Here is a 25,055-nt window from a genome sequence, read left to right on the forward strand (position 1 = left end):
GCTAGAGCTTTTCCAATGTCAAGTATCTTTTCCTTAGACCATGAGATCGTGCAACTCCCGGATACCGTAGGAGTGCTTTGGGTGTGCCAAACGTCACAACGTAACTGGGTGACTATAAAGGTGCACTACGGGTATCTCCGAAAGTATCTGTTGGGTTGGCACGGATCGAGACTGGGATTTGTCACTCCGTATGACGGAGAGGTATCTCTGGGCCCACTCGGTAATGCATCATCATAATGAGCTCAATGTGACTAAGGCGTTAGTCACGGGATCATGCATTGCGGTACGAGTAAAGAGACTTGCCGGTAACGAGATTGAACAAGGTATTGGGATACCGACGATCGAATCTCGGGCAAGTAACATACCGATTGACAAAGGGAATTGTATACGGGATTGACTGAATCCTCGACATCGTGGTTCATCCGATGAGATCATCGTGGAACATGTGGGATCTAACATGGGTATCCAGATCCCGCTGTTGGTTATTGACCGGAGAGGCGTCTCGGTCATGTCTGCATGTCTCCCGAACCCGTAGGGTCTACACACTTAAGGTTCGGTGACGCTAGGGTTGTAGAGATATGTGTATGCGGAAACCCGAAAGTTGTTCGGAGTCCTGGATGAGATCCCGGACGTCACGAGGAGTTCCGGAATGGTCCGGAAGTGAAGAATTATATATGGGAAGTCTAGTTTCGGCCACCGGGAAAGTTTCGGGGGTTACCGGTATTGTACCGAGACCACCGGAAGGGTCCCGGGGGTCCACCGGGTGGGGCCACCTATCCCGGATGGCCCCGTGGGCTGAAGTGGGAAGGGAACCAGCCCCTAGTGGGCTGGGCGCCCCCCATGGGCCTCCCCCCTGCGCCTAGGGTTGGGAACCCTAGGGTGGGGGGGGGGGGCTTCCCACTTGCCTTGGGGGGCAAGGCACCCCCTGGCCGCCCCCCCACCCTAGATGGGTTCTGGCCGGCGCCCCCCCTTCCCAGGGGGCCTATATAAAGGGGGGGAGGGAGGGAAGCAACAAGACAGCCTTGGGCGCCTCCCTCTCCCCCTGCTACACCTCTCTCTCTCGTAGAAGCTCGGCGAAGCCCTGCCGACATCCCGCTGCATCCACCACCACGCCGTCGTGCTGCTGGATCTCCATCAACCTCTCCTTCCCCCTTGCTGGATCAAGAAGGAGGAGACGTCGCTGCACCGTACGTGTGTTGAACGCGGAGGTGCCGTCCATTCGGCACTCGGTCATCGGTGATTTGAATCACGGCGAGTACGACTCCGTCATCCACGTTCATTGGAACGCTTCCGCTCGCGATCTACAAGGGTATGTAGATGCACTCCTTTCCCCTTGTTGCTAGTATACTCCATAGATGCATCTTGGTGAGCGTAGGAAAATTTTAAAATTATGCTACGATTCCCAACAGTGGATTATGGTGGAGGGGGCACCGCACACGGCTAAGAGATTAAGAGATCAATTGTTGTCTCTATGGGGTGCCCCCTGCCCCCGTATATAAAGGAGCAAGGGAGGGAGAGGCGGCCGGCCAGGAGGAGGCGCGCCAGGAGGAGTCCTACTCCCACCGGGAGTAGGACTCCCTCCTTTCCTAGTTGGAGTAGGAGAAGGGGGAAGGAGGAGGGAGAGAGGAAGGAAAGGGGGGCGCCGCCCCCCTCCTTGTCCAATTCGGACTAGAGGGGAAGGGGGCGCGCGGCCTGCCCTGGCCGCCCCTCCTCTTCTCCACTAAGGCCCATGTAGGCCCATTAAACCCCCCCCCCCGGGGGGGGGGGGGGTCCGGTAACCCCCCGGTACTCCGGTAAAATCCCGATTTCACCCGGAACACTTCCGATATGCAAATATAGGCTTCAATATATCAATCTTTATGTCTCGACCATTTCGAGACTCCTCGTCATGTCCGTGATCACATCTGGGACTCCGAACTATCTTCGGTACATCAAAACACATAAACTCATAATATAACCGTCATCAAACTTTAAGCGTGCGGACCCTACGGGTTCGAGAACTATGTAGACATGACCGAGACACGTCTCCGGTCAATAACCAATAGCGGAACCTGGATGCTCATATTGGCTCCCACATATTCTACGAAGATCTTTATCGGTCAGACCGCATAACAACATACGTTGTTCCCTTTGTCATCGGTATGTTACTTGCCCGAGATTCGATTATCGGTATCTCAATACCTTGTTCAATCTCGTTACCGGCAAGTCTCTTTACTCGTTCTGTAATACATCATCCCGCAATTAACTCATTAGTTGCAATGCTTGCAAGGCTTATAGTGATATGCATTACCGAGTGGGCCCAAAGATACCTCTCCGACAATCGGAGTGACAAATCCTAATCTCGAAATACGCCAACCCAACAAGTACCTTCGGAGACACCTGTAGAGCACCTTTATAATCACCCAGTTACGTTGTGACGTTTGGTAGCACACAAAGTGTTCCTCCGGTAAACGGGAGTTGCATAATCTCATAGTCATAGGAACATGTATAAGTCATGAAGAAAGCAATAGCAGAATACTAAACGATCGTGTGCTAAGCTAACGGAATGGGTTAAGTCAATCACATCATTCTCCTAATGATGTGAGATCCCGTTAATCAAATGACAACTCATGTCAATGGCTAGGAAACATAACCATCTTTGATCAACGAGCTAGTCAAGTAGAGGCATACTAGTGACACTCTGTTTGTCTATGTATTCACACAAGTATTATGTTTCCGGTTAATACAATTCTAGCATGAATAATAAACATTTATCATGATATAAGGAAATAAATAATAACTTTATTATTGCCTCTAGGGCATATTTCCTTCAGTCTCCCACTTGCACTAGAGTCAATAATCTAGATTACACAGTAATGATTCTAACACCCATGGAGCCTTGGTGATGATCATGTTTTGCTCGTGGAAGAGGCTTAGTCAACGGGTCTGCAACATTCAGATCCGTATGTATCTTGCAAATTTCTATGTCTCCCACCTGGACTAAATCCCGGATGGAATTGAAACGTCTCTTGATGTGCTTGGTTCTCTTGTGAAATCTGGATTCCTTCGCCAAGGCAATTGCACCAGTATTGTCACAAAAGATTTTCATTGGACCCGATGCACTAGGTATGACACCTAGATCGGATATGAACTCCTTCATCCAGACTCCTTCATTTGCTGCTTCCGAAGCAGCTATGTACTCCACTTCACATGTAGATCCCGGCACGACGATTTGTTTAGAACTGCACCAACTGACAGCTCCACCGTTCAATGTAAACACGGATCCGGTTTGCGATTTAGAATCGTCCGGATCAGTGTCAAAGCTTGCATCGACGTAACCATTTACGACTAGCTCTTTGTCACCTCCATAAACGAGAAACATATCCTTAGTCCTTTTCAGGTATTTCAGGATGTTCTTGACCGCTGTCCAGTGATCCACTCCTGGATTACTTTGGTACCTCCCTGCTAAACTTATAGCAAGGCACACATCAGGTCTGGTACACAACATTGCATACATGATAGAGCCTATGGCTGAAGCATAGGGAACATCTTTCATCTTCTCTCTATCTTCTGCAGTGGTCGGGCATTGAGTCTTACTCAACTTCACACCTTGTAACACAGGCAAGAACCCTTTCTTTGCTTGATCCATTTTGAAATTCTTCAAAACTTTGTCAAGGTATGTGCTTTGTGAAAGTCCAATTAAGCGTCTTGATCTATCTCTATAGATCTTGATGCCCAATATAGAAGCAGCTTCACCGAGGTCCTTCATTGAAAAACTCTTATTCAAGTATCCCTTTATGCTATCCAGAAATTCTATATCATTTCCAATCAGTAATATGTCATCCACATATAATATCAGAAATGCTACAGAGCTCCCACTCACTTTCTTGTAAATACAGGCTTCTCCAAAAGTCTATATAAAACCAAGTGCTTTGATCACACTATCAAAGCGTTTATTCCAACTCCGAGAGGCTTGCACCAGTCCATAAATGGATCGCTGGAGCTTGCACACTTTGTTAGCTCCCTTTGGATCGACAAAACCTTCCGGCTGCATCATATACAACTCTTCTTCTAGAAATCCATTCAGGAATGTAGCTTTGACATCCATTTGCCAAATTTCATAATCATAAAATGCGGCAATTGCTAACATGATTCGGACAGACTTAAGCATCGCTACGGGTGAGAAAGTCTCATCGTAGTCAATCCCTTGAACTTGTCGAAAACCTTTCGCAACAAGTCGAGCTTTATAGATAGTAACATTACCATAACCGTCAGTCTTCTTCTTGAAGATCCATTTATTCTCAATGGCTTGCCGATCATCGGGCAAGTCAACCAAAGTCCACACTTTGTTTTCATACATGGATCCCATCTCAGATTTCATGGCCTCAAGCCATTTTGCGGAATCTGGGCTCACCATCGCTTCTTCATAGTTCGTAGGTTCGTCATGGTCTAGTAACATAACCTCCAGAACAGGATTACCGTACCACTCTGGTGCGGATCTTACTCTGGATGACCTACGAGGTTTAGTAACAACTTGATCTGAAGTTTCATGATCATCATCATTAACTTCCTCACTAATAGGTGTAGGTGTCACAGGAACCGGTTTCTGTGATGAACTACTTTCCAATAAGGGAGCAGGTACAGTTACCTCATCAAGTTCTACTTTCCTCCCGCTCACTTCTTTCGAGAGAAACTCCTTGATCCAAATTTAGCAACAAAAGTCTTGCCTTCAGATCTGTGATAGAAGGTGTACCCAACAGTTTCCTTTGGGTATCCTGTGAAGACACATTTCTCCGATTTGGGTTCGAGCTTATCAGGTTAAAGCTTTTTCACATAAGCATCACAGCCCCAAACTTTAAGAAACGACAACTTTGGTTTCTTGCCAAACCACAGTTCATAAGGCGTCGTCTCAACGGATTTCGATGGTGCAGCCGTCTCTAAAGCATAACCCCAAAACGATAGCGGTAAATCAGTAAGAGACATCATAGATCGCACCATATCTAGTAAAGTACGATTACGATGTTCGGACACACCATTACGCTGTGGTGTTCCGGGTGGCGTGAGTTGCGAAACTATTCCGCATTGTTTCAAATGAAGACCAAACTCGTAACTCAAATATTCTCCTCCACGATCAGATCGTAGAAACTTTATTTTCTTGTTACGATGATTTTCAACTTCACTCTGAAATTCTTTGAACTTTTCAAATGTTTCAGACTTATGTTTCATTAAGTAGATATACCCATATATGCTTAAATCATCTGTGAAGGTGAGAAAATAACGATACCCGCCGCGAGCCTCAACATTCATCGGTCCACATACATCTGTATGTATGATTTCCAACAAATCTGTTGCTCGCTCCATAGTTCCGGAGAACGGTGTTTTAGTCATCTTGCCCATGAGGCACGGTTCGCAAGTACCAAGTGATTCATAATCAAGTGGTTCCAAAAGTCCATCAGTATGGAGTTTCTTCATGCGCTTTACACCAATATGACCTAAACGGCAGTGCCACAAATATGTTGCACTATCATTATCAACTCTGCATCTTTTGGCTTCAATATTATGAATATGGGTATCACTACTATCGAGATTCAACAAAAATAGACCACTCTTCAAGGGTGCATGACCATAAAAGATATTACTCATATAAATAGAACAACCATTATTCTCTGATTTAAATGAATAACCGTCTCGCATCAAACAAGATTCAGATATAATGTTCATACTCAACTGGCACCAAATAACAATTATTCAGGTCTAAAACTAATCCCGAAGGTAGATGTACAGGTAGCGTGCCGACTGCGATCACATCGACTTTGGAACCATTTTCCACGCGCATCGTCACCTCGTCCTTAGCCAATCTTTGCTTAATCCATAGTCCCTGTTTCGAGTTGCAAATATTAGTAACAGAACCAGTATCAAATACCTAGGTGCTACTGCGAGCATTAGTAAGGTACACATCAATATCATGTATATCACATATACCTTTGTTCACCTTGCCATCCTTCTTATCCGCCAAATACTTGGGGCAGTTCCGCTTCCAGTGACCAGTCTGTTTGCAGTAGAAGCACTCAGTCTCAGGCTTAGGTCCAGACTTAGGTTTCTTCTCCTGAGCAGCAACTTGTTTGCTGTTCTTTTTGAAGTTCCCCTTCTTCTTCTTCCCTTTGCCCTTTTTCTTGAAACTTGTGGTCTTGTTGACCATCAACACTTGATGCTCCTTCTTGATTTCTACCTCCGCAGCCTTTAGCATTGCGAAGAGATCGGGAATCGTCTTATCCATCCCTTGCATGTTATAGTTCATCACGAAGCTCTTGTAGCTTGGTGGCAGTGATTGAAGAATTCTGTCAATGACGCTATCATCCAGAAGATTAACTCCCAGTTGAATCAAGTGATTGTTATACCCAGACATTCTGAGTATATGCTCACTGACAGAACTATTCTCCTCCATCTTACAGCTGTAGAACTTATTGGAGACTTCATATCTCTCAATCCGGGCATTTGCTTGAAATATTAACTTCAACTCCTGAAACATCTCATATGCTCCATGACGTTCAAAACGTCGTTGAAGTCCCGGTTCTAAGCCGTAAAGCATGGCACACTGAACTATCGAGTAGTCATCAGCTTTGTTCTGCCAGACGTTCATAACATCTGGTGTTGCTCCTGCAGCAGGTCTGGCACCTAGCGGTGCTTCCAGGACGTAATTCTTCTGTGCAGCAATGAGGATAATCCTCAAGTTACGGACCCAGTCCATGTAATTGCTACCATCATCTTTTAACTTTGCTTTCTCAAAGAACGCATTAAAATTCAACGGAACAACAGCACGGGCCATCTATCTACAATCAACATAGAAAAGCAAAATACTATCAGGTACTAAGTTCATGATAAATTTAAGTTCAATTAATCATATTACTTAAGAACTCCCACTTAGATGGACATCCCTCTAATCCATTAAGTGATCACGTGATCCAAATCAACTAAACCATGTCCGATCATCACGTGAGATGGAGTAGTTTCAATGGTGAACATCACTATGTTGATCATATCTACTATATGATTCATGCTCGACCTTTCGGTCTCAGTGTTCCGAGGCCATATCTGCATATGCTAGGCTCGTCAAGTTTAACCTGAGTATTCCGCGTGTGCAACTGTTTTGCACCCGTTGTATTTGAACGTAGAGCCTATCACACCCGATCATCACATGGTGTCTCAGCACGAAGAACTTTCGCAACGGTGCATAGATAATTTAGTGAGAGATCATCTTATAATGCCACCGTCAATCAAAGCAAGATAAGATGCATAAAAGATAAACATCACATGCAATCAATATAAGTGATATGATATGGCCATCATCATCTTGTTCTTGTGATCTCCATCTCTGAAGCACCGTCATGATCACCATCGTCACCGGCGCGACACCTTGATCTCCATCGTAGCATCATTGTCGTCTCGCCAACTTATGCTTCTACGACTATCGCTACCGCTTAGTGATAAAGTAAAGCATTACAGGGCGATTGCATTGCATACAATAAAGCGACAACCATATGGCTCCTGCCAGTTGCCGATAACTCGGTTACAAAACATGATCATCTCATACAATAAAATACAACATCATGTCTTGACCATATCACATCACAACATGCCCTGCAAAAACAAGTTAGACGTCCTCTACTTTGTTGTTGCAAGTTTTACGTGGCTGCTACGAGCTGAGCAAGAACCATTCTTACCTACGCATCAAAACCACAATGATAGTTTGTCAAGTTAGTGCTGTTTTAACCTTCTCAAGGACCGGGCGTAGCCACACTCGGTTCAACTAAAGTTGGAGAAACTGACACCCGCCAGCCACCTGTGTGCAAAGCACGTCGGTAGAACCAGTCTCGCGTAAGCGTACGCGTAATGTCGGTCCGGGCCGCTTCATCCAACAATATTGCCGAACCAAAGTATGACATGCTGGTAAGCAGTATGACTTATATCGCCCACAACTCACTTGTGTTCTACTCGTGCATATAACATCTACGCATAAAACCAGGCTCGGATGCCACTGTTGGGGAACGTAGTAATTTAAAAAAAATTCCTACGCACACACAGGATCATGGTGATGCATAGCAACGAGCGGGGAGAGTGTTGTCCACGTACCCTCGTAGACCGAAAGCGGAAGCGTTGGCACAACGCGGTTGATGTAGTCGTACATCTTCATGATCCGACCGATCAAGTACCGAACGCACGGCAGCTCCGAGTTCAGCACACGTTCAGCTCGATGACGTCCCTCGAACTCCGATCTAGCCGAGCTTTGAGGGAGAGTTCCGTCAGCACGATGGCGTGGTGACGATGATGATGTCCTACCGACGCAGGGCTTCGCCTAAGCACCGCTACGATATTATCGAGGTGGATTATGGTGGAGGGGGGCACCGCACACGGCTAAGAGATTAAGAGATCAATTGTTGTCTCTATGGGGTGCCCCCTGCCCCCGTATATAAAGGAGCAAGGGAGGGAGAGGCGGCCGGCCAGGAGGAGGCACGCCAGGAGGAGTCCTACTCCCACCGGGAGTAGGACTCCCTCCTTTCCTAGTTGGAGTAGGAGAAGGGGGAAGGAGGAGGGAGAGAGGAACGAAAGGGGGGCGCCGCCCCCCTCCTTGTCCAATTCGGACTAGAGGGGGAGGGGGCGCGGGGCCTGCCCTGGCCGCCCCTCCTCTTCTCCACTAAGGCCCATGTAGGCCCATTAAACCCCCCCCCCCCGGGGGGGGGGGGTTCCGGTAACCCCCCGGTACTCCGGTAAAATCCCGATTTCACCCGGAACACTTCCGATATCCAAATATAGGCATCCAATATATCAATCTTTATGTCTCGACCATTTCGAGACTCCTCGTCATGTCCGTGATCACATCCGGGACTCCGAACTATCTTTGGTACATCAAAACACATAAACTCATAATATAACCGTCATCAAACTTTAAGCGTGCGGACCCTACGGGTTCGAGAACTATGTAGACATGACCGAGACACGTCTCCGGTCAATAACCAATAGCGGAACCTGGATGCTCATATAGGCTCCCACATATTCTACGAAGATCGGTCAGACCGCATAACAACATACGTTGTCCCCTTTGTCATCGGTATGTTACTTGCCCGAGATTCGATCGTCGGTATCTCAATACCTAGTTCAATCTCGTTACCGGCAAGTCTCTTTACTCGTTCTGTAATACATCATCCCGCAACTAACTCATTAGTTGCAATGCTTGCAAGGCTTATAGTGATGTGCATTACCGAGTGGGCCCAGAGATACCTCTCCGACAGTTGGAGTGACAAATCCTAATCTCAAAATACGCCAACCCAACAAGTACCTTCGGAGACACCTGTAGAGCACCTTTATAATCACCCATTTACGTTGTGACGTTTGGTAGCACACAAAGTGTTCCTCCGGTAAACGGGAGTTGCATAATCTCATAGTCATAGGAACATGTATAAGTCATGAAGAAAGCAATAGCAGAATACTAAACGATCGTGTGCTAAGCTAACGGAATGGGTCAAGTCAATCACATCATTCTCCTAATGATGTGATCCCGTTAATCAAATGACAACTCATGTCAATGGCTAGGAAACATAACCATCTTTGATCAACGAGCTAGTCAAGTAGAGGCATACTAGTGACACTATTTGTCTATGTATTCACACAGGTATTATGTTTCCGGTTAATACAATTCTAGCATGAATAATAAACATTTATCATGATATAAGGAAATAGATAATAACTTTATTATTGCCTCTAGGGCATATTTCCTTCATTATCTGCAAGGATTCAACATTACATTACCTTGGATCTTCGGCTATGGTGTGCCCAGGAGTTGTTGATCCATCTGTGCTTGAACTTATGGCGTGTTGGGACAGTAGACATGGCGAATGATTTATTGCTATCCCGTCGATGACATCAGGTGGATTGCATGGGAACATCTTTTGGAAAATAAAAAATGGGTCCACATCATTTCTTTTATTGAAACTCCAATATATTAATTAATTAAAAGGTTCTTACAATCATTCATTACAACAAGTGCGACACCAGACAGAACACTATTACACAAAATATCATCTGTTTTATTAAGAAAACTAATCTTAGCAATCTCGTGCGCCATCTCATTAGCCTGTCGACTTATCTTTACTAACTTGACCCTTTGCATCATTTTGGAGGTGATGAGTGCTTCCCTTTTTAAATCAACAAGCGGGGACGTGTCAAAATTTTTATTTGAAAGGAAAAACACAACGCACAATCAGTCTTGATGATGATAGGTGAATGAAGGTTCATACCTATGTAGAGATCCGCAAGACACGCCTTGAGCTCTGCTTCATCCACTCTAGAGCGCCATCCAATATAATCCCATGACGAAAGAATGGCATTTTCGATAGAATTCCTTGCCACGATTCCCGCACTAGCAGCCTTCAGACTTTCTACATAACTAGCATCGACATTGATTTTAATCCATTCATCTGGGGAACACGCCAACCCACTTTAGCAACAATAGTCTTTACCTTTTATGGAGATCATCTTATTTGTGGCACGACACGATGAAAAGGAAGTCCAGAAATTTACCACAAAATTTGCAGATCCAGATACAGACTCCTTACCATTTCCAAAGATAACATTATTCCTCAAATGCCAAACTCTCTAGAACAAAAACAGCATTTGCTCTCGCAACTGGGAGTTAGTTGATCCAACAGAACTAGCATCCAATCTGGTCCAGTGAACTGAAATCCTTTTCTCTCGGAATGTCCCACACAGTTCTCAGGGTCATTCGTAGCGCCATCGCCTTAGTACAGGAGACCAAAGCATGAAAAGAACTTTCCTCTTCCACTCCACAGATAGTGCACATACATGAGGTAGCTTGATGGTGCTTAACTATATTTTCTTGCACCGCTAAGCTATTTTAAGCGGCACTCCACCCAAATATCTGAATTTTCTGAGGAACTTTGGTTTTCCAAATTAAGTCCCACAAGCTTCTATCCCCATTAGCTGCACTACTAGATTGCCCACCTTCATCTTTTTTTTTCTCCTTTAGAGTGATTCCAAAATTATACACACCTTTAACTGAGAACATACCATTCTTCTCAAAATGCCAAGCAATGCAGTCTCCTTCTCCCGAAGCCTGGGTAGAAAAGAGACTTGATCAAGTTTTCACACATCTTCTCGTCCCCCGAGAAATAAATCAAACACCCATTTCAGTCTAGTTCTGTTTTTCTTAGCTGAAATTTTAGGGCCTGGGTCGACATCATTTCATTCTTGTTTCTTCATCTTTTAAAAAGACTTAACTTTATAAGACACATGCTGGCTAAATACATCGATGCATCCCCGCAAAAATAAAAATAAAATACATCGATGCAAAAAAATAAAAAACACACTGGTCTTTCTGTAGGACGCCAGCTCATTCAACCTCCTCTTGCCTGCGTATTTTATAGAAGAAAAAAAAAACAATAACAACACCCGACACTCCACTCTACTCCACCGACGGCAGCGGCGCGGCGGCCAGCGCACCGCGAGTCGACCCCAGCTCCGGCGCAGGGAGGACGGCGCTGCCCTCTCTGGTACCCGACTCTCCCTTCTCCTGACGCCTCTTCCGCTTTTCTCGCTCGCTCGGAGGGGCATGGACGCTGGGGCCTTGGCCCTTGGGTGTTCCTCCCCACGCTCGCCGTGGTCGTCCGGCCATCAGGCGCTTACGGCAGATCGACGCCTGCTCCGGCAACGGGACGCGCTGCTCTATGGCGCCAGCCTCTTCCTCTCTTGCTAGCCCGGGTTCTTGGTTTGGGGTTTCCGTCTCGGCTCCCGCCGCGTCCGCTGGACATGCGCGCCAGCCGTTCGACGCATTGCCTCTGCGCTGGGGGGATGCTGCTGTGCCGTGATTCTTCTCGTTGTGTTTGGTTGGATGGTTGATGTTCGATGAAAGGGTAGCGGTTGCTGATGATGTTGCTTCTTTCCACTTGCAGGGACGATGGCGCCAGAGGAGAAATCACACTCGCAGCCGGTGCGGGCGTGGTCGTGGTCGTCCATCCCGCTCGACCTGGCCGGCCTGGTGCTCCGCCTGCTCCGCTCGTACGCCAACCGCGCCCGCTTCGCCGCGGTGTGGTTCGCACGGGGAGGTAATGCTGTGGCCTGTGGGGTTTGGGTTTCTGTCCCGGCCCCCGCTGCGTTCGCTTTCTATGAGCGCCAGGTGTTCGACGCATTGCCTCTTCGCGAGGGAAATGCTGCCGCGCCGTGATTTTTCTTGGTGTGTCTGCAATGTTGGAAAGCGAGACAACGTTCACTCATGCTGTTGATTTTTTGTCTTGTAGGGACGGTGGTGGCAGAGAAGAAACCCAACTTGCAGCCGCCGGCGCTGTCGTGGTCGTCCATCCCGCTCGACCTGGCCGGCCTGGTGCTCCGCCTGCTCCCCGCGCACGCCGACCGTGCCCGCTTCGCGTCAGTGTGCCTGCAGTGGCGTGCCGCCGCGAGGCAGCAGCTGCTGCCACGGCCACTGCCGCTGCTTGCGCTCCCTGATGGCACCTTCTACAGCCTCCCCTATACCAAGCCCTTCCGTTTCCCTGGCTGCGGCTTCGCCGGGTACCAAAGTGCCTGCGGCAGCTGGCTTGTCTTCCCCCGCGACGACGGGTGCTTCCTGGTCGATCCCTTCTCTAGGGAAACAGTGACGCTCCCTCCTCTCTCCAGCGTCCGACTCCGGCCTCCAAATGCAGTCGCCAAATGGTCGTATGAGCATGGGGCAAAAGTAGCTGACCCTTATGTCACATGGATGCATATGAAGGACTCAGACAAGCTGCACATAAGTAAGCTAGTCGTGTGCTCACCAAATCTTGTTGCTGCCCTTGTCGGCATTGGATACACAAGTCAGATTCTAATGTGCCAGCCAGGGGCCTTGTCGTGGTCAGTACGTGCGTACGATCGGTGCAAGAGGTTTGAAGACATGTCATTCTACCAGGGCAAGCTCTACGCCCTCACCAAAGGTGAGAACCTTCTTGTGGTGAACATCAGCGACGACCATTGCACCGGGGATCCACAGGTTTCTCGTATTGGACAAGTCATCAAGGGTGATCCATGGTATTCAATTGCGTTCACCAACAACGCTATGCTCTGCAAGAAGCTCTACCTGGTTGAATCCTGTGGGGCACTGCTGATGGTACGCAGGACAATTGTGTGCCGGATTCCTGAACCTGGGCTGTATAGTGAAGCTGTTGCTGGATGGAGTGCGTTTGAGGTTTTCAAGGCTGACTTTGAGCATTCACGGTGGATTAGTGTGTCAACCGTGGGGGCTAACCAGGTGTTGTTTCTAGGGCGAAGGTGCTCCAGGGCTGTGTCCTTGTCTCAGTATGGGGTCCTGGGTGATCAGATCTCGTTCTTGGATGACGATGAGGAAAATCGTATGGAGTATGGCTATGACAAGGAGAACGCTTCTTTTGGCACCTATGACATAAGATCTGGCGGGTTCAGTTCTGTTCACCCAGAGATCTCATGGAAGCGTTGCGATGAAATGCGTCTGGCAGCATGGCTCTTCCCTCATGACTGAAGCGCTGTTATTTCTATGCAAGCTGCTACCAGGTTATCGGACCGTGCTATAGATGTTATCGTACAGTGGTTATTTTGCAAGCTGCTCATATGTTATCTACTTACCATGGTATGTATGGTAGTTACTGGTTGGTATGGTGTTCAGTGAACCCATTCAAGCCATGAAATGCATTAGCAGTACTAGTATGGTTATCAGTACTAATGCCTGAACTCATTATGGTGGTTACTATGCAAGTTGTTAACTGCATCGGTTTTCAACTAGTACCGTGGTTGTTTCTGTGCGTACGAACATGGTCTGTTTTATATGAACTAGGTTACTCTGTTAGCTGCAGAACATCAGTAACCGCCTGAAGTAATTATGGTTGTTACTGTCTAAGTTGTTATTGCATTGGTTTTCAACTAGTGCCGTGGTTGTTGCGCATATGGAAGATTTGCGATGTTTTTGGCATGGTGGCCTCTGACTCCCTATAGTGGTAGATTTGCTTTTGTGCTCAAGTAGATATCTTGTGATGAGCCTTGTGCAGCTGTGTGGTTTGAACACATATTTCAAGAGTTTTTTCAAGTACAGAGCATCTTTTTGCTGTCTACACAGTTATCAGACAGTGGAACATGTGCGTAGGTAATATTTTGAATTAAATATATTTATTTGTCATTTGCGTTTGAAAACAATACTGAGTCATTTGCGTGAGGTTTGCTTTTTTTGGGCTTTTATCATTTATGCCACTAGTTGTGTCCCACTACTCAGTTTTGCCACTACAAATTTCAACTGCTCAAAAATGCCATCGCTTCTTTAGGCGCATGCTCAAAAATGCCACCGGTCACCATTTTTTCTAAAAGGAAAATCCTCTGCCCCCCTCCCTTTCCGTGTTTGCTGGGTCACCCAATAATCATTTTTATTTTGTTTTTTTACTTTCCTTTCTATTCCCGCTTCTATCTTTTTTGTTTCTTTTATTTTTATATTTTTATATCACTTCTCTTATCATTATTTGTTTATATCTTCTTTGAATTATATTTTGTATGTTTCTTGTCCTTCGTCTTTACAAAATATTTCAGGTGATATTTTTTATTGGGAAATTTCAAAATAATTTGTTTATTGATGACTTGATCAATATAACTTTGATTTTTTCTGCGAATCATATAACTTTAATTAGTTCTTTCTTTCCTCCTCCACAAGAAAAGCTCCTTCTCCTCCCGTCAGCGTCGCCGCTGTCTATCCCATCTCGGATGGCTTCTGGACCCATTCTCGTTCTTGTTAGGTTTAGTATCTTGGTTAGGGTTGTGTGGTGGCGGCGACATCCATTCGTAGGAGTAATGTGTCCCACATTCTATCCCCGCCCTAATGATGCGTCTAGTATCGTATAATGGTGTGTGGAGGTGTGCCTTCGTCGGTTCTCGCGGGATTCGGGCGGTGCTGGTTTTCGGTAGATCTGTTTAGATTCGGTCTTCATCCGTCTTCGTTTGAGTATTTACAAGTTTGACCCTTCCAATCTATGACTTTCTTTATCGGCGATAGTTGTTGCTCTGGTGCGCTGGTCTTATGGGGTCTTAGGACGACAATTTCCCTATTGTCTACTACAAAAAGGTTTGTCTCGCTTTGGTGAGGGAGGGGCAATGACGGCGGCGCGCCTTCGGCTCGCTTCAATGCTTGTAGTTGTCGTTGGGTGGTCCACGGACATGGTTGTAATATTTATTACCTCTATTGTTCTTTGTACTTGTTTCTCACAGATTGAATAGATTGTTCTTTGAATAGATTGAAAGTTTCTCACAGAAAAATGATCAATATAATTTTTATTAATAGAAGTTGCCTTGTTTGGTCAAAAGGGGTAAAATCAACACGACGGAGTGTAACCTATTTTGTTTGTGAAACTAGCACGTTGCGTATTTCTTAAATAGATAAACACATTTGTTTACTTATTTTGCGGGAGAAGATAAACACATTTCATAGACTATAACACTTCAACAAAAAAAAAAACACATATGGAACATTAATATTTGTATACCTAAATGTATTTTCTAGACTGGCAACATATTAGAACCATGTTTTAGGATATTTATGAAAAAATCACAACACAGGAATTTGTTCCAGTTATATTTTATAAATGTGGGGAAAATATTTTCTCGCCCACACGATATGGAAGCGCTAATTATATGTTTGGTGTAGATGGCTTGAAGATGAATGTATGAGAATAGGGCGACTGAATCGAAAAGTTGGAAGGGTTTCTTCAAGTTGCCTTCCAACACATGGAGGTCAATGGCAGACAAAGGATGTGTTGCCCATGTCGTAGAAACAAGAATGGTAAGAACAAAGATGAATTTCAATATCATTTGTGGAAGAGGGGTTTTAGTGATGGCTATACGTGTTGGACATAACACGGTGAGGATCTGGCGGCAGTGACGATACCGAAGATGTTCATAATGAGAGAGATGGTGACGATGCACATGTACCGGGTGAACATGAAGATGAATAAAATTAAGAAGACACGAATGAGAAAATCGAAGGTAGTGAGAATATAAGGAGATGTTGGATGACGTGCATGATCAGGTGGTGCAAGACAGAAAATCCAAATGAGGTAGAAAAGTTTGAGCAATTATCCGTGGAAATCCTGGCAGCGAAGAAAAGCACACGCGCCTTGCGGTCGCACTAAAAAAAATTCTAAAGATCAAAACAATCCACAAATCGGCCGAACAAAAGTGTCAACACATTGTTAATATATCTTGCAAAGGTTTGGCCAAAGGCAACAAGTTGCCTAAGTAGACCTCATAAATGTTTTTAACAAATTATTATGTTGTAAAAAAGTAAATACTTGTAGTTCAAATATCTAATTAAGGGTTTTGGAAAAGAAAATGGTTTTAAGATACTGTTTTCCAAGAGCTGGGGGGGGGGGGGGGGGGTTGCCGACTAAGGGCCCGGCCCATATAGCTGGGCCTCGGCTGCACACATCTCTCCCTCAGTTGGTCACACAGGGAGTTGTTCGCAAACCAGACCTTTTTCCCTCAAGCTAGGGTTTCTGTTCCTCTCGGAGGCGACTTGTCGCCGCCGTTGAGATCTACCTTCCCTGCCCCCTCCATTGATCCTTCCCGGAGTCTGCTCGTGATCAGGGGATCCCAAGGGGACGTCTCTGAGACCGGGCGGGACGGGTGGGAGGAGAGGAGTTGGGGCCGCTCCAACAACACCCGATAGCTTCTCCATCGGGTTAGGGTTTCGAGATGGCTTCACGCGAGACTCCCGGCGCTGCTACGGCGGGGACGCAGGAGATCGACGACGTGGAGGCAATGATGAAGGAACTTGGTCTTCGTGAGGAGGACCTGGATGACGTGGTTTTTGATGAGGATTCTGCACCGCTAGAGGCTGCTCGATGGATCGCCCTAGCTAGGGTTCACTGCACCAAAACCTATAGCCAATATTGGTTCTCCAGGAACATGAGGGCAGCGTGGGATCTGGCCCCAGATGTGAAGTTCAAACCGCTGGAAGATAACCTATACACGATCCAATTCTCGTGTCTAGGGGACTGGGAGAGAGTCACCCAGGAAGGACCTTGGCACTTTAGGGGTGACGTGGTCATCCTTAAACCCTACGATGGTTTAGCAAAGCCATCGACCGTCCCGCTGGATTCCATTGAAATCTGGATACAAGTTCATGATATTCCGCCTCTTTATGCCCATCTGGTGCCATCCCTAGCGGCAAAGGTGGGTGAAGTTCTCTATGCCGAGCCCCAATCACCAGGCTTTACAGGCAATTTCCATCGAGTGTGGGTACGGATCAATGTCACGAAACCCCTGAAAAACGCAGTGTCAATGATAAGAGATGAAAACGGCAGATATACATAGTTAAATATGAGAAGCTTCCAGATTGGTGTGCTGTTTGCGGCATGTTGGGACATCTCTTCAAGGAGCACGGTTCGGGAATCCACCCACCGTCAGCTTTAATCTTCAAAAACCTTCGAGCTTCATGCGTGATGCGCACTGGCCAAGGTCCCGGGGGTGGCCGGGGTCGAAGAGGAGGACGCAGAGGTGGGCGTAATGGCGGCCGTGGAAGAGGAGAGCACTTTGATGACCACGATGAGGATAACAGCAAAGCAGCCGAGGAGGAAGATGCTGACATGGGTGAAGCCGGGCTGAATAGGAAGAGGGTAGCATCTACTGCGGACGATTTGGTTGGGTCTGGTGTAGCCAAAACCATCATGATGTTGGAGAATGGGACCAGCACATCAAACTCAGTGGATCCTTTGAGCCCTTCCTCGAAACAAGAGCCAAAGAGAAACAAGCATACACCACCGGCTAGTGACAGGATCAACGGGAAGAACAACACCAGCAACACACCTTTTGATGCGCGTTTGGCGGGCTCCCTAGAGGGGTCGCGCCTAGCGCAATGAGTCTCCTCTGCTGGAACTGCCGCGGGGCTGGCAAGCCCGCGACAGTGAAAGAGCTTTGTGATATGACGAGGCAATATGCCCCTTCTATTCTTTGTATCTTAGAAACACAGATAGAAGGCTCACGTGTCGAGAATTTATCCGGTACTTTAGGATTCAATAATAGCTTTGCTGTTAGTAGCTCTGGTAGAAGTGGTGGTTTGAGAATTTTTTGGAATGATTCAATAAAAGTGGAAGTTTCTGGTTACTCAGAGTATCATATTGACTTTGACGTGATTGTTGATGATTTGGTTGGAATAAAATCTAGAGTGACTTTTGTGTATGGGGAAGCTCAGGTAAACGAGAGATACAAAACATGGGATATGCTAAGAGGCATTGCTGGGACAAGCACCCTACCCTGGGCTGTAGTTGGAGATTTTAATGAGGTGATACATGGCTATGAGCATGATGGTGTGGGCAACAGAAGTCAAGCTCAGATGGACGCGTTTCGAGACGCACTCGATACATGTGGTCTGATGGATATTGGCTATACAGGGAACAAGTGGACCTTCGAGAGGAAAGTGACTGGGGGCACCTTCACCCGAGTTCGTCTTGACAGGTGCGTTGCCACCTCAGAATGGTTGCTTTCCTATCCAGATGCCATACTTGAGCACAAGAATGCTGCTTCATCTGATCACTCGGCACTTCTGCTTAGGGTCGACGTGCATGCATGTAGGGCGGGGCCCAGGAGTTTTAAATACGAATTGATGTGGGAAAGGGATCCCAGCCTGTTTGAATGTGTGCGTGATGGATGGAAAGCGACGGCTGCGGATTCTGTGCATGCACTAAAGGACAAGCTGGGAGGATTAGCGGCCGGTCTATCCACCTGGGATCGGGAGACTTTTGGAAGTGTGCGCCAGGAGAAAAAAAAATCTAAAGGGGCAGCTGGATATGCTCCGTTCGCAGCCGACAAGGGCGGCTCCGTCGCACGTGGAAGTGAAGATAACTGAACGACTAGTTGAACTGTACCACCGCGAAGAGATTTTGTGGAGACAAAGGGCAAGGCTGGATTGGCTAGTTCATGGAGATAAAAACACGTATTTTTTCCATCTTCGAGCTAGTCGACGTCGAAGGAAGAACCAAATCAAAGCCTTGACCCGCCCTGACGGGAGCCTGACCGAGGATAAGTCAGAATTGGAAAATATGACCACGGAGTTTTACAAAACACTTTATACATCGGAGGGGCCGGGTTAATAACATGGAAGAGGTCCTCCAGCATGTGCCAGTCAAAGTCACGCCAGCCATGAACAATATGTTGAATGCACCATATCAGGAGGAAGAGGTGAAAAGAGGCTTGTTTTAGATGTTTCCGACTAAGGCTCCGGGACCCGATGGCTTCCCCGCCCATTTTTTCCAGCGACATTGGGATATTTGCGGGGAGGAAGTGGCGAAGGTAGTGTTGAAAATCATCAATGGGACAGAGTCAGCAGCATGCATTAATGAGACAGTCTTGGTACTCATACCAAAGGTAAAAGACCCGACCTTGCTATCACAATTTCGACCAATCAGTTTATGTAACTCTATATAAGATTGCGTCGAAAGTGATTTCTAACCGACTGAAACAAGTGCTTCCAGAAATAATTTCTGAGGAACAATCAGCCTTTGTCCCAGGAAGGCTCATAACTGATAATATCATCACAGCATATGAATGTCTCCATTTTATGAAGAGGAACAGGGCAAAGAAGAACCAGCACAGTGCTCTCAAATTGGACATGATGAAGGCCTATGATAGAGTTGAATGGACATATTTGAGGGCGGTCATGATAAAACTTGGCTTTTCAGAAGGGTGGGTAAACATCATCATGGATATGGTGAGCTCGGTCAAATTTTCTGTTTTGATGAATGGGAGAAAGTTGGAGCAGTTTTCGCCTTCCCGAGGTATTAGGCAAGGGGGCCCTATATCCCCATACTTGTTCTTGATTGCAGTAGAGGGCCTTTCGTGCCTATTGAAATCAAAAAGTGAGTCATCAAACCTTCATGGTATAACTGTGGCACCCACGGCGTCGCCAGTAAACCATTTACTTTTCACAGATGACAGCCTGCTTTTTTTTAAGGCCAACAGTATGGGAGCTACGGAGGTCCAGCAAACCTTGGATGTGTACTGCCAAGCTTCGGGTCAGCGTATAAATTATGATAAATCGTCATCTTTTTTAGCAAAGGAGTTCCTGATAGTGTGCGCCAGCAAATCAAAGACATATTGCATGTACCCAATGAAACTCTGAATGAAAAGTATCTAGGGATGCCAAGTGACATTGGTACCTCTAAAAATGGAGCGTTTAAATACTTGAAAGATAGACTCTGGAACAAGGTCCAAGGATGGATAGAGAAACACTTGTCTATGGCAGGCAAGGAAGTCTTGGTCAAAGCGGTTGCACAAGCGGTCCCGGTCTATTCCATGTCATGTTTTAAGCTGCCAAGAGGTCTGTGCGAACATCTGAACATGTTGATTCGGAAATTATGGTGGGGGAGTAAGAATGGACAACGCAAGCCTAACTGGGTATCATGGAAGGCTATGACACAACCAAAGAACATGGGGGGCTTGGGATTTAAAGATTTTGAGCTTTTTAACTTAGCCATGTTAGCTAAGCAGGCCTGGAGGATATTGCAAAACCCCGAGTCCCTAAGTGCCCGCATATTGAGAAGTATTTACTTCCCAACTTCCTCCTTTTTGGAAGCTCCTCTGGGTAGTCACCCAAGCCAAATCTGGCGAGCGGTAATAGAAGGGAAGGAAGTGCTGAAACAGGGGCTGATTAAACGGATTGGCAATGGAGAGTCAACTGATATTTGGAACGACAATTGGCTCCCCCGTACTGAGATGATGCGGCCCTATGGTAGCAAGGTTGTGAACCCTCCATCACAAGTCTCAGAATTAATAGATGCAACATCGGCCGCATGGAATAATGAGAAGGTAGCACAAGTTTTTCTGCCAATGGACGTGTCGGTTATCCTGAGCATACCCCTCTGCACACGGAACAATCAAGATTTCTGGTCATGGCATTATGAATCATCTGGGGTGTTCACAGTCCGGTCTGCATATGCGATGCTAGTTTCTACCAGGCAGAGGAGGGAAGCATGGCTTGAGGAAATCCCCGGCTCCTCGAGTCTGGGCTCCGAGGGGAGCGCATGGAAATCGTTGTGGAAGACAAAGGTGCCCGGCAGGTCAGGATGTTTCTTTGGAGGCTGGCGAGGCAATCTTTACCTACCGAGGATGTGAGAGCTCACAGAAATATGTCCACATCTAGCTCGTGCGGGCTGTGCGGGGCTTTGGATTCATGGCGTCATTCTCTTTTGGAGTGCACCTCCTCCAGGTGTGTTTGGGCCCTGTCTGATGCTAGTTTAACAGAGCAGATGAGTGTCTCTACAGAACCGAATGCTCAGAGCATCTCCAGCCGCGCCTCCAACAAGGCCCCCCAGGCGACTTTTCGTCCGCCGGTGCCGAAAAATCGGCCCAGTCGCGCCCCCAAGGGCCCATTTTTCGCCGGCTCGGGCCAAAATTGGCGCCGGCGGACCCAACCCGAACCCGGCGCGCTGGGGGGCGCTCGGGGCGCCGGGCGAATCGTTTTTGGCGCGAAAGAGCCGCGGGCCCTCCTTGCCAGCGACTCGTCTCGCTTCTCGCCGCTTCGTCGTCCTCATCGCCTCGTTTCCCGCGGCGAATCAATGCCAAAGCTGCCGCGCGCTGCCGCGCCGGTCAGCCTTCGCCATTGATGCCTCACGGGCGGCGCAGTGAAGACTGGACGACGCGCGTCCCCTCGCCCGCCACGCGTACGCGCGTCGCCTCCGCCTATATAAGCCGACCCCCAGCGCGCCGGTGGCACGCACAGAGTCTCCACCGCCGACGCGCCCTTTCTCCCCCTTCCTCCCTCTCCTCTCGCCGTCTCCAGTTCAAAGAATGGCCGAACGCTTCCCAGGCGACGGCGCGGCGGCGAACGGCTTCGGCCGCCGCCACCTTCACGAGGACAAAGCTCGGCTCCTCTTCGAGGCCGAGTACCCGGTCCCGCCGGACATGCGGGTGCCCCGGGCGTGGAGAATCAGTGCCGGTGCCACCACCGCCCACCGGGGCGGCGCGGCGTGCGGCGTGCGGAGCAGTAGCGTTTTTTTTTCTTTTTTGTAAAATATTTTAAATATGAACGAACTCGCCGAAGTTTGGTTGAATTTGCGCCATGTTTGTGCCGAAATTTAAATTTCCAGAAAAACGTGGGCGCTGCGACTGGGGGGCATCATGCCCCCAGCACGTGGTTTAGCGCCGGTGCGCCTCCGGGGGGCGATTTTAAGCGCCTCCTGGGGGGCCAACGGCTGGAGATGCCCTAAGCTCTGGCTCTTCTCTTTGCTAGAAGCGTTATCGCATGCATCATTTGTTCAACTAGCGGTGACACTATGGGCAATTTGGTGGGCTCGTCGTCAGGCAATCCACGAAGGAATCTTCCAGAGTCCACACGCTACACACAGTTTTGTCGAGCGTTTTTAGCCGAACTTCAAAGTCTGGGAGATTGCGGGGCATCGGCTGCACCTGGCGGGACAAGGATTGTTCCCTGTACTCGGCCCAAGCCTCCGCCAAGAGGCTTTGCGAAGATCCACGTGGACGCAGGGGTTGGCCGTTTCAACAGAGGTGGCTCGGCTGCGGCAATATGCAGGGATGATCATGGAAACTACCTGGGTAGCTCGGCATTGGTGATCCCAGGGGTGGTTGATGTGGCGACGTTAGAAGCCATCGCTTGCCGTGAAGCTTTGTCCTTGGCAGAAGATTTGCACATTCATGACGTGGTCATTGCTTCGGACTCCAAGCAGGTGATCAACGACATAAAGGGAAGCACGGGGCTATTATCTCGGAGATTCGTTTTTGAGCTGCTGCTTTTAATTGTACCTTTGTTTTTTGGGCCATGCATCGAATGGTGATGCTCATACCATAGCTAGATCTTCGCTTTCTCTTCAGCGGGGGCGCCATATTCGACTTGTTCACCCCATGCAAACTGTATCCCACAAATCAATAAAGTGTGTTTTACCCTAAAAAAAAGTTGGTCACACACAAAATTACCTCCCGATACGTGTTGGTCACTACGGCACGGCAGCAGCAAGGAGTGGCAGCCTGCCACCGGCGTCCGGCGCGAACGGCAGATCGATCCCCGCTCTGGACGGCGCTGCTCTCCCTGGTGGGTACCCCGCCTCCTCCTTCTACTCACCCACCTTTCTCCGTCTTCCCTCGATCGCCTACGGCCTACGGGGGGTGGGTGTCTTCGTCCCTGCATGAGCAGCGTCCGCTTGCCACGCACCCAACTTGTTCGACTTATTGCCTCTGCGCGGCAAAAAATGTGGTTGTGCCATCATTCTTCACTGATGCTGTCCCTTTTTTGCATTGCAGGACCGATGGCAGCAGAGAACAAGACGAACTCGCAGCCACCGCCGTCGTGGTCAGACCTCCCGCGACCTGGCAGGCCTGGTGCTCAGCCTGCTCCCCGCGTACGCCGACCGCGCCTGCTTCGCCGCGGTGTGCCCGCAGTGGCGCGCCGCCGCGAAGCAGAAGCTCCAGACCACAACACTACCCCTGCTCGCGCTACCCGATGGTACCTTCTACAGCCTCCCCTACGACAAAGCCCTACTGCTTTCGAGGGTGCGGCTTCGCTGGGTACAAAGGCGTCTGTGGCAGCTGTCTTGTCTTCCCCCGCGACGATGGGTGCTTCCTTGTCAACCCCTTCTCCAGGGCGGTCGTGACGCTCCCTCCTCTCTTGAGCGTCCGACTCCGGCCTCCAAATGTAGTCGCTAAATGGTCACTCGACGAGCATGGGTCAAAATTTGCCGACCCTTACACTACATGGATGCATATCAACAAGTCAAAGAAGCTGCACGCAATTAAGCTAATCCTGTGCTCGTCAAACCTTGTTCCCGCATTGGTTGGCGTTGAGCACACCAGTCAGATCCTAATCTGCCAGCCAGGGGCCTTGTCGTGGTCGGTACGCACGTGTGATGAATGTAAGGATTTTGAAGACATGGCATTCTACAAGGGCAAGCTCTATGCCCTTGACGATGATGAGAACCTCCTTGTGGTGAACATCAGCAACGACCAAAGCACCGGAGATCTGCAGGTTTCTCGGATTGGAAGGGTCATCGAGGGCAAGGCGGATTTCAGGTTATACCATGTTGGGTCTGAAGAGAACGGTTTGCCCGTCAAGAAGCTCTATCTGGTTGAATCGCGTGGCATGTTGCTGATGGTACGCAGGAATATTTGGTGCCAGGTTCCTGAAGTTAGACCTGGAGGGCCTCGTAAAATTATTGCTGGACGAAGCGAGTTTGAGGTATTTGAGGCTGACTTTGAGCACTCGCGATGGATTAAGGTGTCGATCATGGGGGATGACCAGGTGCTGTTTCTGGGTCGAAGGTGCTCCAGGGCTGTGGCCGTGTCTCGGTACGGGTTGTTGGGCAATCGCATCTTCTTCTTGGATGATGATGATGAGTATCGTGTGGACTACAGTTACGTCGAGGAGAACACATCATGCAATGCCTATGACATGAGACTCGGCGACATCTCTTCCCCTCATCCAATGATTTCCTGGAAGCGCCGCAAGGAGATGCGTCTGGCAGCATGGCTATTCCCCCAAGACTGAATTGAAGGTGTTATATTGTTGTTGGGTAAGGGTTGTTGCTATATAAGACGTGCTTTAGCAAAACTGATGTTTATTTTGCAAGCTGCTCACAGGTTAATCCATCTGACTGTGGTATGTATGGCGGTTGATTATGGTGTTCGGTGGTCTCATGCAAGCCGTGAAATGCGTTGGTATTTGACTTGCTTATGCCGTTAGTTGCTGCCATGTATCAGTAATTTGCCTGAACTTAATATGGTGGTTACTATGGAAGCTGTTAACTGCATAATTTTTCAAATAGTACTGTGGTCATTGCTGTGTCTGTGAATGATCTTAAAATGCATCATTGCTTATCAGTATCTTTGGTTTGGTGATGATCTCTTCTTCTTTTGCGATAATTTTGCACTCTGAACTGGTTGATTTGCTTGTGTGGTTTGACTGACTTCGGAGATTCAGTCACTGCTTGAGAGTAGTTTATCTCTGTAGCCGCAGTTAATTTCTCGCTCCCTTCACGGTTCAAAGGCGACATAAATTGAAATTTCTATGCATGATAAGCTGCCAG

The 25,055-nt window shown here is 47.9% G+C and overlaps 2 protein-coding genes and 1 pseudogene across 2 annotated transcripts; all 3 read left to right on the plus strand.

Moving 5' to 3' along the window:
• The first annotated feature begins 11,433 nt into the window (after positions 1–11,433).
• LOC109754721 (uncharacterized) lies at positions 11,434–13,773 on the plus strand. The gene is made up of 3 exons (XM_020313631.4): positions 11,434–11,543; positions 11,943–12,095; positions 12,288–13,773. The coding sequence occupies exons 2-3, from the start codon at positions 11,948–11,950 to the stop codon at positions 13,511–13,513; spliced, it is 1,374 nt and encodes a 457-aa protein (XP_020169220.1). The 5' UTR covers positions 11,434–11,543; positions 11,943–11,947; the 3' UTR covers positions 13,514–13,773.
• Positions 13,774–17,881: 4,108 nt separating this feature from the next.
• Positions 17,882–18,871, plus strand: LOC141039165 (uncharacterized). Its single transcript, XM_073506476.1, has one exon. It carries the CDS (start codon positions 17,882–17,884, stop codon positions 18,869–18,871), a length of 990 nt encoding a protein of 329 aa, XP_073362577.1.
• A 2,939-nt stretch (positions 18,872–21,810) lies between these two features.
• LOC109754725 (F-box protein At2g26160-like) lies at positions 21,811–24,645 on the plus strand (annotated as a pseudogene).
• The last annotated feature ends 410 nt before the right edge of the window (positions 24,646–25,055 follow it).

This window comes from Aegilops tauschii, chromosome 1, assembly GCF_002575655.3.
Source record: "Aegilops tauschii subsp. strangulata cultivar AL8/78 chromosome 1, Aet v6.0, whole genome shotgun sequence".
Classification (NCBI taxonomy): domain Eukaryota; kingdom Viridiplantae; phylum Streptophyta; class Magnoliopsida; order Poales; family Poaceae; genus Aegilops; species Aegilops tauschii.

Excerpts from the sequence above, each read along its gene's own strand:
- LOC109754721 (XM_020313631.4), top strand. The coding sequence starts at position 11,948 with ATGGCGCCAGAGGAGAAATCACACTCGCAGCCGGTGCGGGCGTGGTCG. Across the intron at positions 12,096-12,287 it reads GGTGTGGTTCGCACGGGGAG|GGACGGTGGTGGCAGAGAAG; the intron begins GTAATGCTGTGG and ends TTTGTCTTGTAG.
- LOC141039165 (XM_073506476.1), top strand. The coding sequence starts at position 17,882 with ATGAGTCTCCTCTGCTGGAACTGCCGCGGGGCTGGCAAGCCCGCGACA.